Source organism: Haplochromis burtoni, unplaced genomic scaffold (genome assembly GCF_018398535.1).
Source record: "Haplochromis burtoni strain Fernald_Lab_line unplaced genomic scaffold, NCSU_Asbu1 Contig_384, whole genome shotgun sequence".
Lineage (NCBI taxonomy): Eukaryota > Metazoa > Chordata > Actinopteri > Cichliformes > Cichlidae > Haplochromis > Haplochromis burtoni.
Window position 1 is genome coordinate 38,693 of NW_024582745.1, and position 17,842 is coordinate 56,534.

The 17,842-nt window shown below is 43.8% G+C and overlaps 1 protein-coding gene across 1 annotated transcript; it reads right to left on the minus strand.

Moving 5' to 3' along the window:
• Nucleotides 1–1,458, minus strand: LOC121811945. Its single transcript, XM_042212646.1, has 2 exons — nucleotides 388–1,458; nucleotides 1–290 (listed from the first exon to the last, which is right to left on the minus strand). Exons 1-2 carry the CDS (start codon nucleotides 1,351–1,353, stop codon nucleotides 102–104), a joined length of 1,155 nt encoding a protein of 384 aa, XP_042068580.1. The 5' UTR covers nucleotides 1,354–1,458; the 3' UTR covers nucleotides 1–101.
• Nucleotides 1,459–17,842: the final 16,384 nt, after the last annotated feature.

Sequence of the window (17,842 nt, forward strand, 5' to 3'; positions counted from 1 at the left end):
CCCACACATGCACAGGGAGAACATGCAAACTCCATGCATAAAGACCCTGGGCCGGGATTTGAACCCAGGACCTTCTTGCTACCCACTGCAGCCCTCCATAATTACATATTTGTGAAAAAAGTCAAATAACATAGGTCATTCAAAGTGTCCAGCAGAGGTCTCATCTTGGAACCAGCAGCTCCTCCTTTGGCAGGCATAAGCTGCAAAAGACCTGGTGTGTACTCATCAAGTTTCAGCATGAATGTCTCCACCAAAGAAACTGTGGTGATGCGTCTGAACTCTTCGATGAGCTAAGAAGTAAGGGGACAAAAAAATGAATTTCAATTTGTTGACATTTGTTTGACATTTGTTTTTTGGTGGATAGGAATAGTTATCACACATACTCACCTGAGCCTCAGTGAATAATGCTGGCCACCTTTCTTTTAACTCACCCACAGAGGGGCAGAGGCTGACCACTCCAAGTCTTCGGCTAGAGAACGTTTTATTCATTTTTTCTGCAATTATCTTTGCGTTGTTTTTCTTTGTTATTTCATAAATTAATTCCAGCCTCTCTTTCTCCAGTGTCTCTTGGGTTTCTCCAGTAGGATGCGGAGGGAGATAATTAACCTCTGCTTTTTTTGGCTTTTTTACATTCTTTGATGGCACTGCATCAGCTGGATGCTTCCTTTTTAAGGCATTAATTTCAATTTCCGGGTAAGAAAATTTTCGAGATCTTAGCTTGGCACGGTAATTGTGCATCTTGTTTTTTATGCGCTGCTGCCAGCCATATAAGCCGGCAAATGATCCTGGCTCCTTAAGACACGCAAACTTTGAAACCAAGGCTTCAGCCACTGAGAGGATCTGCTGATTGGTTGGGTAAGCAGTGTACGAAAAAATTACTTTTGCAAGGTCTTGCATTGTTGCTGATTTAACACTGGCATCCATGAAAGGTCTTCCAGTGTTGCGATATGAGTTGTTTGCCTCAGCGAGGATTAGTTGTATGTCTCGGGAAAACTCCGGTACTTGAAATGGCACTGGCCACGCAGCAGGGCGACATGAATCAGGGAGAATGATGGTGTCACTGGAACTTGACGATGCGCAGTCGGACACCTGTGAGGGTGCATCATGATTGGCAGGGCAGATGTCCGTTTCAGTAGTACTTGCAGGATGGGTGCTCACTGAAGTCGAAGAGTTCAATGCAGACGATGATCCTGATTCACATACTGGTTGTAAGTCAAGGGTGATTACTGGCTCTTTAAGGATCACTTTAACAGTGGCCTTGTCATACAAGTCAGCAGTTGAGATGACACTGAAAAACTGATTGTCAAAGTCTTTGTCTTGGTATAGCAGTCCAAATTCCCCATGTATCCCCATCCACTGTATTAGGAATTCCTGTTGGAAGTGTCAACTTTTGAATGCTGTGTTCTTCTAAAATGACTCTTAACTGGACTGCCATTGTTGTTTGGTTTGTGTTTCCTCAGCTGTGAGAGACAGAGAAAGAAAAGAAATTGAGACAGGTTATTAATAGTTGATAAGCTTACATGCATATATTTTCTTCATTATCTTCTGCCAGAGAAATAAAAGCAGAGATTTAGTTCAGTAGAATTTTGAATAAATAATTTTTGATTGTCATTTTAAGAAGAGGGAGATAAGGGCAATAGAATAGAGGAGGGTTAAGTATGCATCACATGTTTCCATTTTCTTTTTCAATGTTATATGTATTGTTCCTGTTAAATAAACATTACAATAAACAAATAAGACAGGACGCCCGCCCATATAGTTGTTGGTAAAATAATATATTTTTTCAATAATTTCAATAAGTGCACAAACATTTGATATAACAGAAATAATCAACCCATTACACTTACTCTGATGTGCAAATGAAGTGTTTAAGGGACACCATACGGCCATCTGCTGTATTGTATGCAGCCATGTTTCTTTCAGTTCAGAATGTTTAAGGATTTCTGTCTCTCCTGTGGGCTCTACTTTGAAACTCCTCAGGTGTTCACAGCCTCTAAGCAACTTCAGAACAAACACAGGAGTTCTGTGCACAATGATTATTTGATGGATTTCTGCAAAGTCAGGTAGGCTCCTGTTGAGCCAAACGGCAGCATCATGCCAATATTATAGTCTGTGCCTAAAATGGTTGCTTTATTTGTCATGTTCACAAAGTCTTCCCTGGGGAACTTCCTTGCAAGGGACTCCTTAATGCTGTCTTTTAGAACATCGACTGCCACTGTAGTCTTCTGGGACACTGACAGTGCTGGCCTTTGGTGGTTGTAATTATGGGTATGATACGATGTAAATAGCTTACCTTCACTTCTGTGGTTCGATCGGGTTCGATGGAAGCCGAAAAAAAGACCCAGAATTTGCTTGCTGTCCCGCTCAGTCAAAAAGCGCGGTCTGGCGCATGCGCAACTAGGAACATAAGACTCACGGTTTGGGGGTATATTTTACTGCATTTTTTAATGTAATGTTGTTACTCTTAAGAAAAGGGTATAATAAACCCATTACTTTATAATTCCTTGGCTGAGTGCAATAATAGAGTAAATTTTATATGATTTGCATAGATTATATATACCTCTCTCCAAAATAGCTTTTATCAATGTATCACAGTATCAGCTTAAAGCACTTGTTGCAGGCTGCTGAGTTTGCATATTTTGCTGTGAAGTACAGCCAGACTTTTGACCGCTTCGCCTTGGGCATTTTTAATCTGTAGCTCTGCATAAAAGAACGTACGTACCTGGCCCCGCCTACTATCCTCGGAAACGTAAAATGATTGGCTAGAAGTGTATCACAGCTCAGGAAAAAAAAGCACTCAATATTGACAACCCCCCCCAACATATTTCTAATATAATATACACACTATGTAAAATACAGTTATTATTATGTCATCATGTTTTTGCAATTCCATAACGTTCCAAAAAACAACAAAGCCAGTAACTCCATTTTTGGAAAGTTAATTGTACAATCTGAATAAGCATGATTTAGCAACTTTCTAAACTGAGACAATCACTGAAATTCATAATTTTCTTTTTCTTGTGTCTTATGAAGATCATCTGTTTATACGTCTTTGAACTGCTTTGTGTTTAGAAATTCGTTCATACCCCTACAAGATGCAATAAATATATAAATAAAACAAAAATAACAAAATAATTATATAAAAAAATAAAAAAAACACCCAGCACGCCCCTGCGGGCGGTTTATCCTTCAAGCTCGGGTCCTCTACCAGAGGCCTGGGAGCTTGAGGGTCCTGCGCAGTATCTTAGCTGTTCCCAGGACTGCGCTCTTCTGGACAGAGATCTCCGATGTTGTTCCCGGGATCTGCTGGAGCCACTCGCCTAGCTTGGGAGTCACCGCACCTAGTGCTCCGATTACCACGGGGACCACCGTTACCTTCACCCTCCACATCCTCTCGAGCTCTTCTCTGAGCCCTTGGTATTTCTCCAGCTTCTCGTGTTCCTTCTTCCTGATATTGCTGTCATTCGGAACCGCTACATCGATCACTACGGCCGTCTTCTTCTGTTTGTCTACCACCACTATGTCCGGTTGGTTAGCCACCATTTTGTCCGTCTGTATCTGGAAGTCCCACAGGATCTTAGCTCGGTCATTCTCCACCACCCTTGGGGGCATCTCCCATTTTGACCTCGGGACTTCCAGGTTATACTCGGCACAGATGTTCCTGTACACTATGCCGGCCACTTGGTTATGGCGTTCCATGTATGCCTTGCCTGCTAGCATCTTGCACCCTGCTGTTATGTGCTGGATTGTCTCAGGGGCATCTTTACACAGCCTGCACCTGGGGTCTTGCCTGGTGTGATAGACCCCAGCCTCTATGGATCTTGTACTCAGAGCTTGTTCTTGTGCTGCCATGATTAGTGCCTCTGTGCTGTCTTTCAGTCCAGCTTTGTCCAGCCACTGGTAGGATTTCTGGATATCAGCCACCTCCTCTATCTGCCGGTGGTACATACCGTGCAGGGGCCTGTCCTTCCATGATGGTTCCTCGTCTCCCTCCTCTTTCTTGGGTTTCTGCTGCCTGAGGTATTCACTGAGCACTCGGTCAGTTGGGGCCATCTTCCCAATGTATTCTTGGATGTTTGTTGTCTCATCCTGGACTGTGGTGCTGACACTCACCAGTCCCCGGCCCCCTTCCTTCCGCTTAGCGTACAGCCTCAGGGTGCTGGACTTGGGGTGAAACCCTCCATGCATGGTAAGGAGCTTTCTTGTCTTTATGTCAGTGGCTTCTATCTCCTCCTTTGGCCAGCCTATTACCCCAGCAGGGTACCTGATCACGGGCAGGGCGTACGTGTTGATGGCCCGGATCTTGTTCTTACCATTCAGCTGACTCCTCAGGACTTGCCTGACCCTCTGCAGGTACTTGGTGGTTGCAGCCTTTCTAGCGGCCTCTTCATGGTTCCCATTTGCCTGCGGGATCCCCAGGTACTTGTAACTGTCCTCTATGTCTGCAATGTTGCCTTCTGGTAGTTCAATCCCCTCAGTTCTGACTACCTTCCCTCTCTTTGTTACCATCCGACTACACTTCTCCAGTCCGAATGACATTCCAATGTCATTGCTGTATAGCCTGGTAGTGTGGATCAGTGAATCGATGTCTCGTTCACTCTTGGCATACAGCTTGATGTCATCCATGTACAGGAGGTGGCTGACAACTGCTCCGTTCCGTAGTCGGTATCCGTAGCCAGTCTTGTTAATGATCTCACTGAGGGGGTTCAGGCCTATGCAGAACAGCAGTGGGGACAGAGCATCTCCTTGGTAGATCCCGCACTTGATGACTTGTGCTATGGGCTTGGAGTTGGCCTCTAGTGTTGTACGCCACATCCCCATTGAGTTCCTGATGAAGGCTCTTAGGGTCCCATTGATCTTGTACAATTCTAGGCATTCCAGTATCCAGCTGTGGGGCATTGAGTCATAGGCCTTCTTGTAATCAATCCAGGCAGTTCACAGGTTGGTCAGTCTGGTCTTGCAGTCTCGGCTGACTGTTCTGTCTACCAGTAGCTGGTGTTTTGCGCCTCTGGTATTCTTGCCAATCCCTTTCTGTGCCCCACTCATGTATTGACCCATGTGCCTGTTCATCTTAGCCGATATGATGCCTGACAGGAGCTTCCATGTGGTACTGAGGCAGGTTATTGGTCGGTAGTTGGAGGGGACCGGTCCCTTCTTGGGGTCCTTGGGGATCAGGACCGTCCGACCTTCGGTTAGCCATTCCGGGTGTCTCTCGTTAACTAGCAGCTGGTTCATTTGTGCTGCCAGACGCTCGTGGAGTGCAGTCAGCTTCTTTGCTGGAGACCCTTTCTTGGATATCTGCCACTGTGATGGTTACTGGACCCTGTTCAGGGAGGTCGCTATGGTCTGCCCTCAGATCCACTAGCCACTGAGCATTGCCGTTATGGGTTGCGTCCTTCTCCCATATGCTCTTCCAGTATTGCTCCGTCTCCAGCCTTGGTGGTGCTGTTCTCTTATTGTTCCCTTGCCACTGAGAGTACACCTTTGCTGGTTCTGTGGAGAACAGCTGGTTTATTCTCCTGCCTTCTATCTCTCTGGTGTACCTCCTCAAGCGGCCAAAAACACACTGCACTGTTAACATTCACAAAATATTAAAAACAGTCATTTTAAAAAGAATCACAAATGCTAAAGACATGATATGCACTTTTGAACATCTGAATAGCAGATCTGATTAATTACACTTGTTAAAACTCACATACCACACATATACCACTTGCTGGTTCAGTTATTTTTCAATACCTGATTGGTTAAAATTCATATTCAAGACAATGACTATAAGAAATTTCTTGTAGTCCAGTTACTGCAAATATAATGAAATAAATGAATTAAATAAATAAATAAATAAAATTAAAAAAACAAACAAACAAACCAAGACGCTGTGCTCTGATACAATGATTCAGTCTCTTGAGTCTCTAAGTTTGGGAATAGTTTACCAGCTTCCAGACTACTGTACTCTGAATCAACAAAGCGTTATTCAGTCCCTTGGTAATAATTGTAGTAGCACTAGCTGTGCATAGATCACTCCAAAAATTACCAAGAGGTTCATCAGCTTTTCTTGGGAGATCTCCACAAAGTCACTTTAATGACCTGGGTCATTGTCATAGATTACTATTAGCTAGGGCTGCTCCACCATCTCAGATCTGGCTCAACAGACTTGTCCTGAATGAATGAGAAAGAGTGATCACAAACTAATCTACTAACTCACAGGATAATTTTATGACAAATCATCTCTCTGAAAGGTGGTTTATATTAGTTCTGACCAGAAGATTCTACAAATCGTCATAATACTTTTATGTCTTTAAGGGTCACATAGCAACTTTTGGTGTGTCTGTGTTTGAAAGCTATGTATTATTCCAGGTACAACTCTGTATTTCTGTAGAGGTTTTGAGAAAAAACTACATATTGGTGGTAAAAACAGATGATCTGTGTTCTAGACAGTAAACGGTTCTGAGATCACCAAACCAAAGTGACAAATGGAGGGGGCGTGGCTGAGATGGTTTGGATATGTGCAGTGGAGGGATAGTGGATATAGAGGACAAAGGATATTGAACATTAAGCTGAAAGGCAGGAGAAAAGAAAGAGGAAAGCAAAAAATGAAAACAAAGTGGGCTAATGCTAGAATTCAAAATGGTTCATATTAACTCTCTTTTCTTTCTCTTCCCCCCCCCGCCTGTGCCCGTTTGGCTCTTTTGCCATCAGAATTATTGTCTAAAGGCGAAGAAAGATGCCCAACGAATTTACTTTACCAAATGGACCATCCCTGTCACGGGTCTGGGTCCATTGGACCCAGTATGTGGAGTTTCATGTTTTTGTTATTCCATGTTTGAGGTTATTATGTTTTGGTTTTAGTTTGCATCAGGGATTGTTTTCTTGTTCTCTTGTTGTGTTTATGATGATGGTTATGATGTTTATTATTTGAGGTTCATGTTTAAGGATTTGTTCTCGGTTGTATCTCACGTTTAGTTTAGTTCAGGTTCCATGTGTCATTCTGTCTGTCTCTCAGTGTCAGGTCTGCGTCTTGGTGTGGTGTTCTCATTTCCTGTTCTATTGTGAAGGTCTGGGTCTCATGTAAGTGTGTTCGGTTTTACCTTTGTCTCGTCTTGTTGATTATTCCCAGCTGTGTCCACCACCTGTGTGTAATTCCCCTGTGATTCTCTGTGTATTTAAGTCATGTCTTCCGTCATTGTAGTTGCTGGTCCGTCTGTGTATTCCACCCTGCGTCATCTGTGTATCTACCATGTCACATCCGTGTGCTCTCCCTGCTGTCCATCGTCATTCTCCTCTGCTCGTTCTCATTCAGGTTTGTGCTTTGTAGTTTAGTTGTCCTCCAGTCTAGTTTAGTTCGAGCTCCGTTTGCTGTTTGTCCCTATTTATTTCATGTTCAATAAACCACCTTCACTTCTCCACTACTGCCTGCGATTGGATCCTCATTTATTATTTTCACACGGCTCTCCTCACCCACCGTGACAATCCCAGCCTTGCCGTAATGGTCTATTTGATTCACCTTTTATTGTTTATTTTATTTTTTATTTTCACTTGCTAGACGGGACAGACTTGAATGAGGAAAAGAAAGGGAAGAAAGGAGGGAAAGAAAAACAGCGGAGAAGAGGGACGGGGATAAAGGGCAAAAAAAAACAACAAAAAGCAGACAAAAAATTACAATCACTGATCACCTGTTGAGAAAGAAAAAAGAGAAAACAAGCAGAAGAAAACGAGAGCAATACAATAAACAACATCACGATGATCTATGGGAATATGACAGTAAATACTAAATATTAAACATTATTGTGCAGCACATAAGATCAACAGAACACAGTGTGCTTTGAGGTAGGAGCCAAAAAGGGTGTAGTTTGTGGGTGTGATCACCCGTGTGTACACCTGTGAGCATGGACGCTGCTTGTTTAAAAGGTTCCTTCATGTAATGATCTGCTAGAGGGTGTGGGGGGGCCACAGCCCCGTCCTCCAGGGCATGAAGCAGGTATGGAGGAGATCAAAACTCCAGACATCCAGAGGCCCCCAGAACACAAGAGACCAAGGAAGACCAACAGAGGGGCAGCCGCGCCACTGTCCCAGAAAGAGCTGAGGAGAGTCCCAGATGAGGGCTCACTCAGCAGCCGCGGAGCAGAAGCCAGGGGGAGTTGCAGTGACGCGCCCGTGAGCTCCGCCGGCAGCCAGCCGTGCCTGAGTGACCGAGCCCCAGGCCGAGAGGCCGGGGGCACCCCACCTCCGAAGTGGCCCGAGCGAGCCCCAGGCTCCAGGCCCCGATAAGCGGCCGCCAAGGAGTGAGCCGGTGTGTACCTGGACGCCCATCCCCGGACACAAGAACCACCAACGCACCGATGTCTGAGGGAGTCCGCCACTGGCAGGGGAAGTGGTGGTAGGGGGAGATAGGCCTCCAAACCTTGGAGGGCCTGAGATGTCCCCAGAGAGGTGGCGCCTGACACCCAACCTGACATATAGACACAGACTACAGTGGGGCAAAAAAGTATTTAGTCAGCCACCGATTGTGCAAGTTCCCCCACCTAAAATGATGACAGAGGTCAGTAATTTGCACCAGAGGTACACTTCAACTGTGAGAGACAGAATGTGAAAAAAAAAATCCATGAATCCACATGGTAGGATTTGTAAAGAATTTATTCGTAAATCAGGGTGGAAAATAAGTATTTGGTCAATAACAAAAATACAACTCAATACTTTGTAACATAACCTTTGTTGGCAATAACAGAGGTCAAACGTTTACTATAGGTCTTTACCAGGTTTGCACACACAGTAGCTGGTATTTTGGCCCATTCCTCCATGCAGATCTTCTCGAGAGCAGTGATGTTTTGGGGCTGTCGCCGAGCAACACGGACTTTCAACTCCCGCCACAGATTTTCTATGGGGTTGAGGTCTGGAGACTGGCTAGGCCACTCCAGGACTTTCAAATGCTTCTTACGGAGCCACTCCTTTGTTGCCCGGGCGGTGTGTTTTGGATCATTGTCATGTTGGAAGACCCAGCCTCGTTTCATCTTCAAAGTTCTCACTGATGGAAGGAGGTTTTGGCTCAAAATCTCACGATACATGGCCCCATTCATTCTGTCCTTAACACGGATCAGTCGTCCTGTCCCCTTGGCAGAAAAACAGCCCCATAGCATGATGTTTCCACCCCCATGCTTCACAGTAGGTATGGTGTTCTTGGGATGCAACTCAGTATTCTTCTTCCTCCAAACACGACGAGTTGAGTTTATACCAAAAAGTTCTACTTTGGTTTCATCTGACCACATGACATTCTCCCAATCCTCTGCTGTATCATCCATGTGCTCTCTGGCAAACTTCAGACGGGCCTGGACATGCACTGGCTTCAGCAGCGGAACACGTCTGGCACTGCGGGATTTGATTCCCTGCCGTTGTAGTGTGTTACTGATGGTGACCTTTGTTACTTTGGTCCCAGCTCTCTGCAGGTCATTCACCAGGTCCCCCCGTGTGGTTCTGGGATCTTTGCTCACCGTTCTCATGATCATTTTGACCCCACGGGATGAGATCTTGCGTGGAGCCCCAGATCGAGGGAGATTATCAGTGGTCTTGTATGTCTTCCATTTTCTGATGATTGCTCCCACAGTTGATTTTTTTATTTTAAAAAACAGTTTTGTTGATTAAAAAACACTATATCGGATTCATATCGGTATCGGCAGATATCCAAATTTATGATATCGGTATCGGTATCGGACATAAAAAACTGGTATCGTGCCATCTCTAGTCTATAGTATAAAAACAAAATCATCCGTTGACTGTTTTTAAGGCTTGCAGTCGACGCCCCAATAAATGTATTGCAAAAAATAAGAAATATAAGCAACAAAAACAATTTGTTAGACTCAGAACCAGTGAGTAACCGTTAAAAGACGAGGTGAACACTGAAAACAGAAACACACAGGCATAATTCGCTTGGTCTCCTCTCAGTTTCAGCCGTGATTTGGGCACTGAGAGCAACAGCTGCTCAGCTCAACCAATAAAAGGAGTTTAAAATGAATTCTAAATTCAATTGGAAGCCAGTGCAGGGAGGCCAGAACCGGAGTAATGTGCTCAAAATTCCTTCTACCAGTTGTGCCAAACCGTGCCGCAGCAGAGGCAGAGGACGATGCCAAACCTAACTTAACACAGAAGCTCCTGTTTGAGAGATATGATTTTATCCACAGGGGTGCCAAGCCAGAATTGCCCACACAATGCTGTAATCGAGAGATCAGCAGGTCCTGATCCACTGTGTCGAATAGCGGGAGTCATATCCAGTAGTATAAGCACTGCATGTTTACCACAGTCCATCGCTACCAGAATATCGTTCATAACCTTTATGAAAGCTGTCTCTGTGCTGTGAAACGGCTTAAAGTCGGACTGAAAAACTTCAAACATTTGAGAGTTATTTAGATAATCCATCAGCGGAGTGTAAATAATCTTTTCCAAGATCTTACACAGAAAAGGAAGTTTAAAGATAGATCTAGAGTTTGACATAACTGAAATATGTGAGCCTGGCTTCTTGAGTAAGGGATGAATAACTGCATGCTTAAACTTGCTTGGTACTTGACCTGACAAGAGGCTGGTATTAATTATGTTCAGAATATGTGGTCCAACAGTAGGAAACACCTTTTTTAGAAAACAGGGATGAGCGACATAATTCAGAGAACCACACAGTTTAGCAGTTAACACAAGCTTCTAAATAACAATTGGTTGGAAAGCAATAAGCAAATTTGAACAGGGAACATGCACAGCCAGGTAAACAGAAGATTAAGTGAAGGGTCTCAAACTGGATGTGGTCCAGGTTCCAGTTGCCCATCCCCTGGGGTGGAGTTGGCCAGCTCATCACCTGGTTCCAATTTCCGGGCCTCCATCTGGAGGGTTTTTAAGCCAGCACTGCCTGCCACTCCTCGCCAGTTCGTCCTGCTACCACTAGTGGTAAACTTGGCCTCCACTGTGTTTGGCATCCATCTGCCTGGATCTTGGATTAATGTGTTCTCTGTCTCCAGTGTTCTCCAGATACATCACCCGTCGTGCTCATCAGCAGCGCTGGTTCTGTTTTCACTCCATTCTCCAGTCTGCCTAGAACCCTAGGACTACATACTCACCATCTCCTCAGCCTGCCCTCCTGCCCGTGCTTTAACAGTGGATCTCTCTCCCCTGGACACCCTGGAACCTGGACCAGCTTCCCCGCATTCTCAGCCATCCCTGGGACGCTCCCACGGCAACCCCTCCTCTGCCTAATAGCCGGTGTTTCCAAGTAAGCACAAGACTCTCCACTAGTACCACTCGCCTCATCCCTTTAATTGTTTCACAGATCAGTAAAACCTCTCTCCTGTGTTTGCAGTAGTACCCGCCCGTGTTCTCCGTGTGTTCCATGTCCGTTTCTCCGTCCTCTGGTCTCCCTCAGTTCCTGTGTATAGTTTCTGTTAGACCCAGCCTTGTTTAAGTACTTTTTCCCTTCAAATAAATTGTACATAGTTCGAGCAATTGAGCCTGCTCTTGAGTCCACAGCATTCTTGTTTGTGACAGAATGAACTGGCCAATAATGGACTCAGCGGACCCAATTCGCGCCGCCATAAATAAACAGGGCGCGGTGTTAGGACGGCATGAACAGACATTGACGTCCATAGTGGACCAGTGTAATGCTATTAGTGAAAAGCAAGAGGAAATACTCACCAGGCTTTCAGAAATCAGTGAGCCGAATCCACCTGTTCCCCCCAGTCATCTGGAACCGTTGCCTGCACCCGCTGCTGTATATAGGGGCATTTCCTCTCCTCCACCGGAACCCTTCCACGGAGAGTTGGGGTAGTGTGGGGGGTTCCTTTTTCAGTTTTCGTTGTTCTTCAGCCGCATGCCGCTTGCTTTCCCCAGTGATGCTGCCAAGATTTCTCATTTTGTAGGGTTGCTAAGGGGTAAGGCGCTTGTGTGGGCTGAGGCGTTTTTGTCTTCTCACCTGATTGCCTCGTGCCCTTATGATGAGTTCTTTAAGGAATTTAAGACGACATTCGCTCACCCGATCTCTGAGGGCACTGCAGCTAAGAGGCTGTTGGGACTCCATCAGGGGAGACCCAGCGTTGTGGAATATTCGATTGAGTTCCGCACCGCCGCTGCGGAAGCGGGTTGGCCAGATGCTGCACTGCGGGGTATTTTTCTAGCATCGCTTAACAAACAGATGAAAGATCAGCTAGCTGTACATGACGAGCCGGCCACGTTCGAAGTGCTCGCTTCTCTTGCACTCAGATCGATAATCGACTGAGGGAAAGAGACGCAGAGAGACGTTCCAAGCCCTGTCTGTCTCTGTTTCGGCCCGCGACCACTTCCATGTTAACCCTGCCGCTTCCGGTAACAGCATCCGCCCGTCCTCGCTCTCCTTCCCCTGAGCATATGCAGATCGGCCGCTCAGGTCACTCCTGAGGAGTGGGAACGGCGTTCCCGAGCCGGAGAGTGTTTTCACTGTGGAGGAAGCGGCCATCACATCGCTGTCTGCCCGGTCCGGCCAAAAGGCGGGGCCTGCCGGTAAGTTCGGGGTTACGGGTGGGCAGTGTTTTCAGAGGAGATAAACCCTGTCTTTTGCTGTCAGTTTCTTTAATAACTAGTGCTAAGGCTCATTCTTTTTGTGCTATCGTGGACTCTGTGTCAGAGCAAAATTTAATAGACACTGAGGTGGCTAAATCATTGAATCTGCCTCTCACTCATCTCGAGCCTCCAATTCCAGCCTCTGCTTTAAATAATGAGGTATTCGCTATGATCACTCACCAGACCGCTCCTGTCAAACTAATCACGTCAGGCAATCATCAGGAAAATATAACCCTCTTTACCACTTCTTCCCTTGATGCGCCAGTAATCCTCGGTTTCCCATGGTTGCAGAAGCATAATCCACACATCGTTTGACCCTATATGCAGAACAATGTTTGTCACAGTTGGATATTCATCTGCAATTTGAAGAATTCTCTCCTTCAGGTTGTTGACCATATCGTTAGGAAAGCAGAGGACTTTAGTGTTCTTACCGCACATCCTTTGTACATCCTTTACGGCAGAGTCACCCACAATCAGAGTTTCAGGCCTAGCCTTTAGCTTTCCCTGTGGCCTTTTACTTTTCAACAGATTTTCAGACCTTACTTCGCTCTTTTAGATGGATGGTTGTCCGATATAGATCCAGGGTCCTTTGATAGTGGAGCAAATCTGTTCTGCAGTTTCACATTCAGTTGTTTTGGAGGTTTGTTGTTAACCTTCCTATTCACGGTTGTCCAGTCCTGTTTCCTCTCGTATACAGGGGTAGAAGAGCTTCTCTGTCTCGTAGGAAGTGAAGGCCAGTCGGTTTCAGAGATTTCAGCTCGCTGTGCTCTGCCCGTGATACGTCCTCCCCCTTCCAGGAGACATGATTTATGTCTTGGTTTTGCACCAAGACAGTCCAAGGGGGGATTATCACTTGAGGATTTATAATAATGCACAGAGTCTACTTTCTTGGTCATGTTATCTGTGCTCCTTAGCTGTGTACTAGCTTGCTCATCGCCATTGTTTTGAATCAAAGGCAAGGTTGTTTCATTTCCACACAGTCCATTTACCTCCACGTTTACTTCTAAGCGATGAATTTTTGTCTCCAGTACTGCAATCTTCTGCAGGAGGCTGTGGTAGTCATCTGTGGAGAGGGAAGGCATCTTGTTGCTAGTTAGCCTAGCGGTTAGCACCTTTCCAGGCTATTGAGGCTGTTCGGTGCCCAGACGCTGTAATCAGGCTTCAGCTGTGTCTAGGCCACAGACACACGGAGCGCTGAGGATAAGGTAACTATAAAAATGTTGCTGTTTCTGTTAAGAACACTTTAGTCCTAATGATCTTTAAGTGTCCAGAAGCTATCGCAGGTAAGCTCATACGGAAAAAAGGGAAAAAATCAGCATAAAAATCAATAAAAGAAGCAAAGCATTTAAAGAGCAAAGAGATGAAGCGTCCACACTCACAAAAGGTCCACACTCACAAAAGTAAGATGTGCACGTTCACGAACCGGTTAGATGATCAAGAAGCTCGGAGCAGAAGAGATAATCTCCACATATTTGGTGTCAAGGAAGGTGTGGAAGGGACGAATGCTATTACATATTTTGAAAAGTGGCTTCCCTCTCTTCTTAATATGAAGACAAAGATCCGACTGGACCGCTGCCACAGAAGCTTAGGGGAACCAACATCAGGTTCCCCAAGAGCTGTTATAATGAAACTCCATTACCTGACCGATAAAAGGGAAGTGTTAGCCTTAAGTGGCAAGAACAAACAGATTTTCTTTGAAGGAGCACTGATAACCATTCGTCAGGATGTTCCACAAAATGTGCGACAGCAGAGGAGAAGCTTCAACGAGGTCTGCCAGATGCTGATTACCAAAGGAATACGATTTAGGATGCTGTTTCCTGCAACCCTGCGTTTCACATACGAAAACAGAAGATTTTCCTTTGACTCTGCAGAAGAGGCATTGAAAGTGGCATCAGCAATAGGAGCATTACGTGAGTAATCATGAGGTTTACCCAGAAAATAATAACTGTCCCTTGTTTCAAGTGGTCTGACGAACAGTTGACTATTACACTCAGTGACTATGTTGTATTATGATATTCTGGGAAGAAAAGAAGTAGAAGAATGTGGCAACACCTATTGGTACATTGGAAGTCTTGTTGGGGTTTTGCTAGGCGCATACGTGGATGCGAGGTGTATCATCTCTCCACAAGGTGCGCCCGCAACGGGTGAAGTTTCCTCCCAATCTTCGGGAGCAAGGAACATTTTCTGGGACTGGTCTAACCCTGTTTTTGGGACGATATAAATGTTTATTGTAGGAATATTATTTTTCAGTACCCAGATTTTTGTTTTTGTCTATATTTTGTTGGTGTTTGAGCAGATCTGAGCATAATCTGTTTTATAAGTTAAACTACAAGGCTGATACTTCTGTTGTCGCTAGCACAATACATAATCTAAGTAAACTGATCCTGCAATGAGTGATCTAAAGTATGTTTCCCTGAATGTTAAAGGGATAAACAATGTTATTAAACGTAAGAAAATTTTGACCTGGTTTAAGAAGGAGAAAACTAACATTGCTCTCCTGCAAGAAACTCACCTCTCAGATGTGGAACACCTAAAACTAAAGAGAGAATGGGTGGGGCAGGTGTACTTTTCTTCTTTTTCATCAAGTAAGAGAGGGGTTGCAATTTCAATTCATAAAAATACCCCATTTGTTCTTACAAAGTGTATTAAAGATGATCAGGGTAGATTTGTTATTGTAATAGGACGTTTATATGGGGAATCTGTTCTGATAGGGCGTATTTATGTTCCGAATGTATATCTGGAAAACTTATACTCAGAACTTATAAAAGAAATATCTGTCAATTTGACAACATTTACTGTTCTGGCAGGAGATTTTAATTGTTGCATAGACCCAGAAATGGATCAAAATCCACCACCCAACAATTCAGTATCCAAAAAGCAAGAAGCTATCAAGGGACTGTGTTCTGACTTGCAGCTGATAGACGTTTGGAGAACTCTTCATCCAGGTGAAAAAGATTATACTTTTTATTCTAATCCACATAAGAGTTATTCCCGTATTGATTATTTCCTTGTCTCGAGGGAGGTCCTCAACAGAATTAGCATTTGTGATATTGGCACGTGTATACTCTCTGATCATGCAGATGTTCATTTAAATATTTCACCTCCTGAAGCTCACCCAACTCGACATAGTTGGCGATTAAATCCATCACTTTTAAATACTTCTATGCTTCGGAGTTATATAAAAGAACAAGTGGATCTTTTTTTACGGACAAATGATAATGAAAACACAAATCCTTCTGTCCTTTGGGAGACAATGAAGGCATACTTACGTGGCGCTGTAATTTCATACAGTATAGCGAAAAAGAAAGAATCTTTAAAACATCAAATGGACCTGGAAAAAAAATAAGCAGATCTAGAACACTCCCTCAAAATACATTTTTCACCTGACGTACTGAAAAAAATAGAAGCCACTAGATCAGCTCTGAATCAATTTCTGACTGAAAAAGCAGAGGCCAGTATATTCTATGCTAAGCATAGGCTGTTTGAGTTGGCAGATAAACCTGGACGGTTATTGGCATGTTTGGCTGCTGGGAAACTAGAATCTCATGCTATAACATCACTAAAAGATGAAAGAGAATCAATATGAAAATAATAAACTGGTTAAATTAATGGAAAATTACTATAAACAATTATATATATCTGAAAATACAGCCACATTAAGTGATAGCCAAAATCTTTTACATAAACTCAATTTACCAACTTTGTCTGAAGGCGATCGAGCTCGTCTTGGTGAACAAATAATACAAGAATAGGTGCTGACAGCAATTAAATCTCTTCAAGGAGGGAAAGCCCCTGGCCCAGATGGTTTTGGTCCAGACTTCTATAAAGTTTTCCAGGATCAAGTACCTATACCCCTCTTAAATATGTATCTGCACTCTATGTATTGGGAAGTCTTCCCAATACATTGTACTCTGCGAACATATCGCTCTTCCATAAGAAGGACAAACCAGCTGATCAATGTGGTTCCTATCGCCCAATTAGTTTAATAAATGTTGACAGCAAAATCTTGTCCAAAATATTGTCTAGCAGACTAGAAAATTATATACCCAAGCTTATTAAAGCAGATCAGACGGGCTTTATCAAGAATAGAGAATCAATTACAAACATGAGAAAATTACTGAATATTATAGAACACTCCAATGTAACCAAAACACAAGGACTTGTTGTGTCACTTTATGCAGAAAAAGCTTTTGACCACGTTGAGTGGACTTATATGTTTGCTGTGATGGAGAAATTTGGCTTGGGCAGGGGGTTTATAGACATGATCAGACTGTTATATGTCACCCCAAGAGCATGTGTTTTAGTAAATGGTATTAGATCATCAGAATTCTGTTTACAGAGATCAACAAGACAGGGGGACCCGATTTCCCCATTAATTTTCGCTTTAGTAATTGAACCACTGGCAGAGGCCGTTAGAAATAATCAAAGTATATCTGGATACCAAATTCAAGGATTTGAATTTAAAATTTTACTATACGCAGACGATGATCTGCTGTTTGTCACCAATCCCCAGGATTCTATACCCTCTGTATTATCTATTATAGAAACTTTTGGATATTTGTCCGGGTATAAGGTTAATATGAACAAAACTATTGCTATGCCACTGGGAAATCTGCCTATGACATGCAATATTCCATTTACCTGGTCGGGTTTGGGATTTAAGGACTTGGGGATACACATTTCACCTAATATAAGAAGTATATTGAAACAGAACATAGACATAGTTCATCAAAGCGTCAAAAAAGATCTTTCTAGATGGATGGATCGCCCGGTTTCTTGGATGGGAAGAATAAACTTAATTAAAATTAATGTGTTGACACAGCTTTTATATCCCTTACAAATGCTCCCAATAACTCTTACCAAAAAAAATTGTAAAAGAAATTGAAAAGGATCTGTCAAGGTTTATTTGGAGGGGTAAGAAACCCAGATTAAGTATGAAAATGTTACAGCTGGCCAAAGATAAAGGGGGTCTTGCCTTTCCTAACATTTTGCTGTATAACTGGTCATGTCATGTATGTTATACATGAATGGATCCACGCATATCTAAAAGAGACAGAGAATCCCCTTGAAGCCTGGACATGTTCGCCATTTAATCTCCTAAGCGAACTAGTGAGTAAAACTCCGATAAAAACTCCTTGTTATATTTAGGAGGCCGATAAACTATTGCACACAGCAACGAAAGCGAGTGGTCTTCGTTGCTGTCACACAAACAAAGTTCAAAGCTGGTATGGTGTGTCAATGAGGATAGTTGCTTAAACTCAAAGTGTGCTTTAAAAAC

What these genes read in the sequence shown, in the direction of transcription:
- LOC121811945 (XM_042212646.1), bottom strand. Translation starts at nt 1,353, where the DNA reads ATGGGGATACATGGGGAATTTGGACTGCTATACCAAGACAAAGACTTT. An exon ending in CATTATTCACTGAGGCTCAG is followed by an intron (nt 291 to 387) that starts GTGAGTATGTGT and finishes CTTACTTCTTAG; the next exon opens with CTCATCGAAGAGTTCAGACG.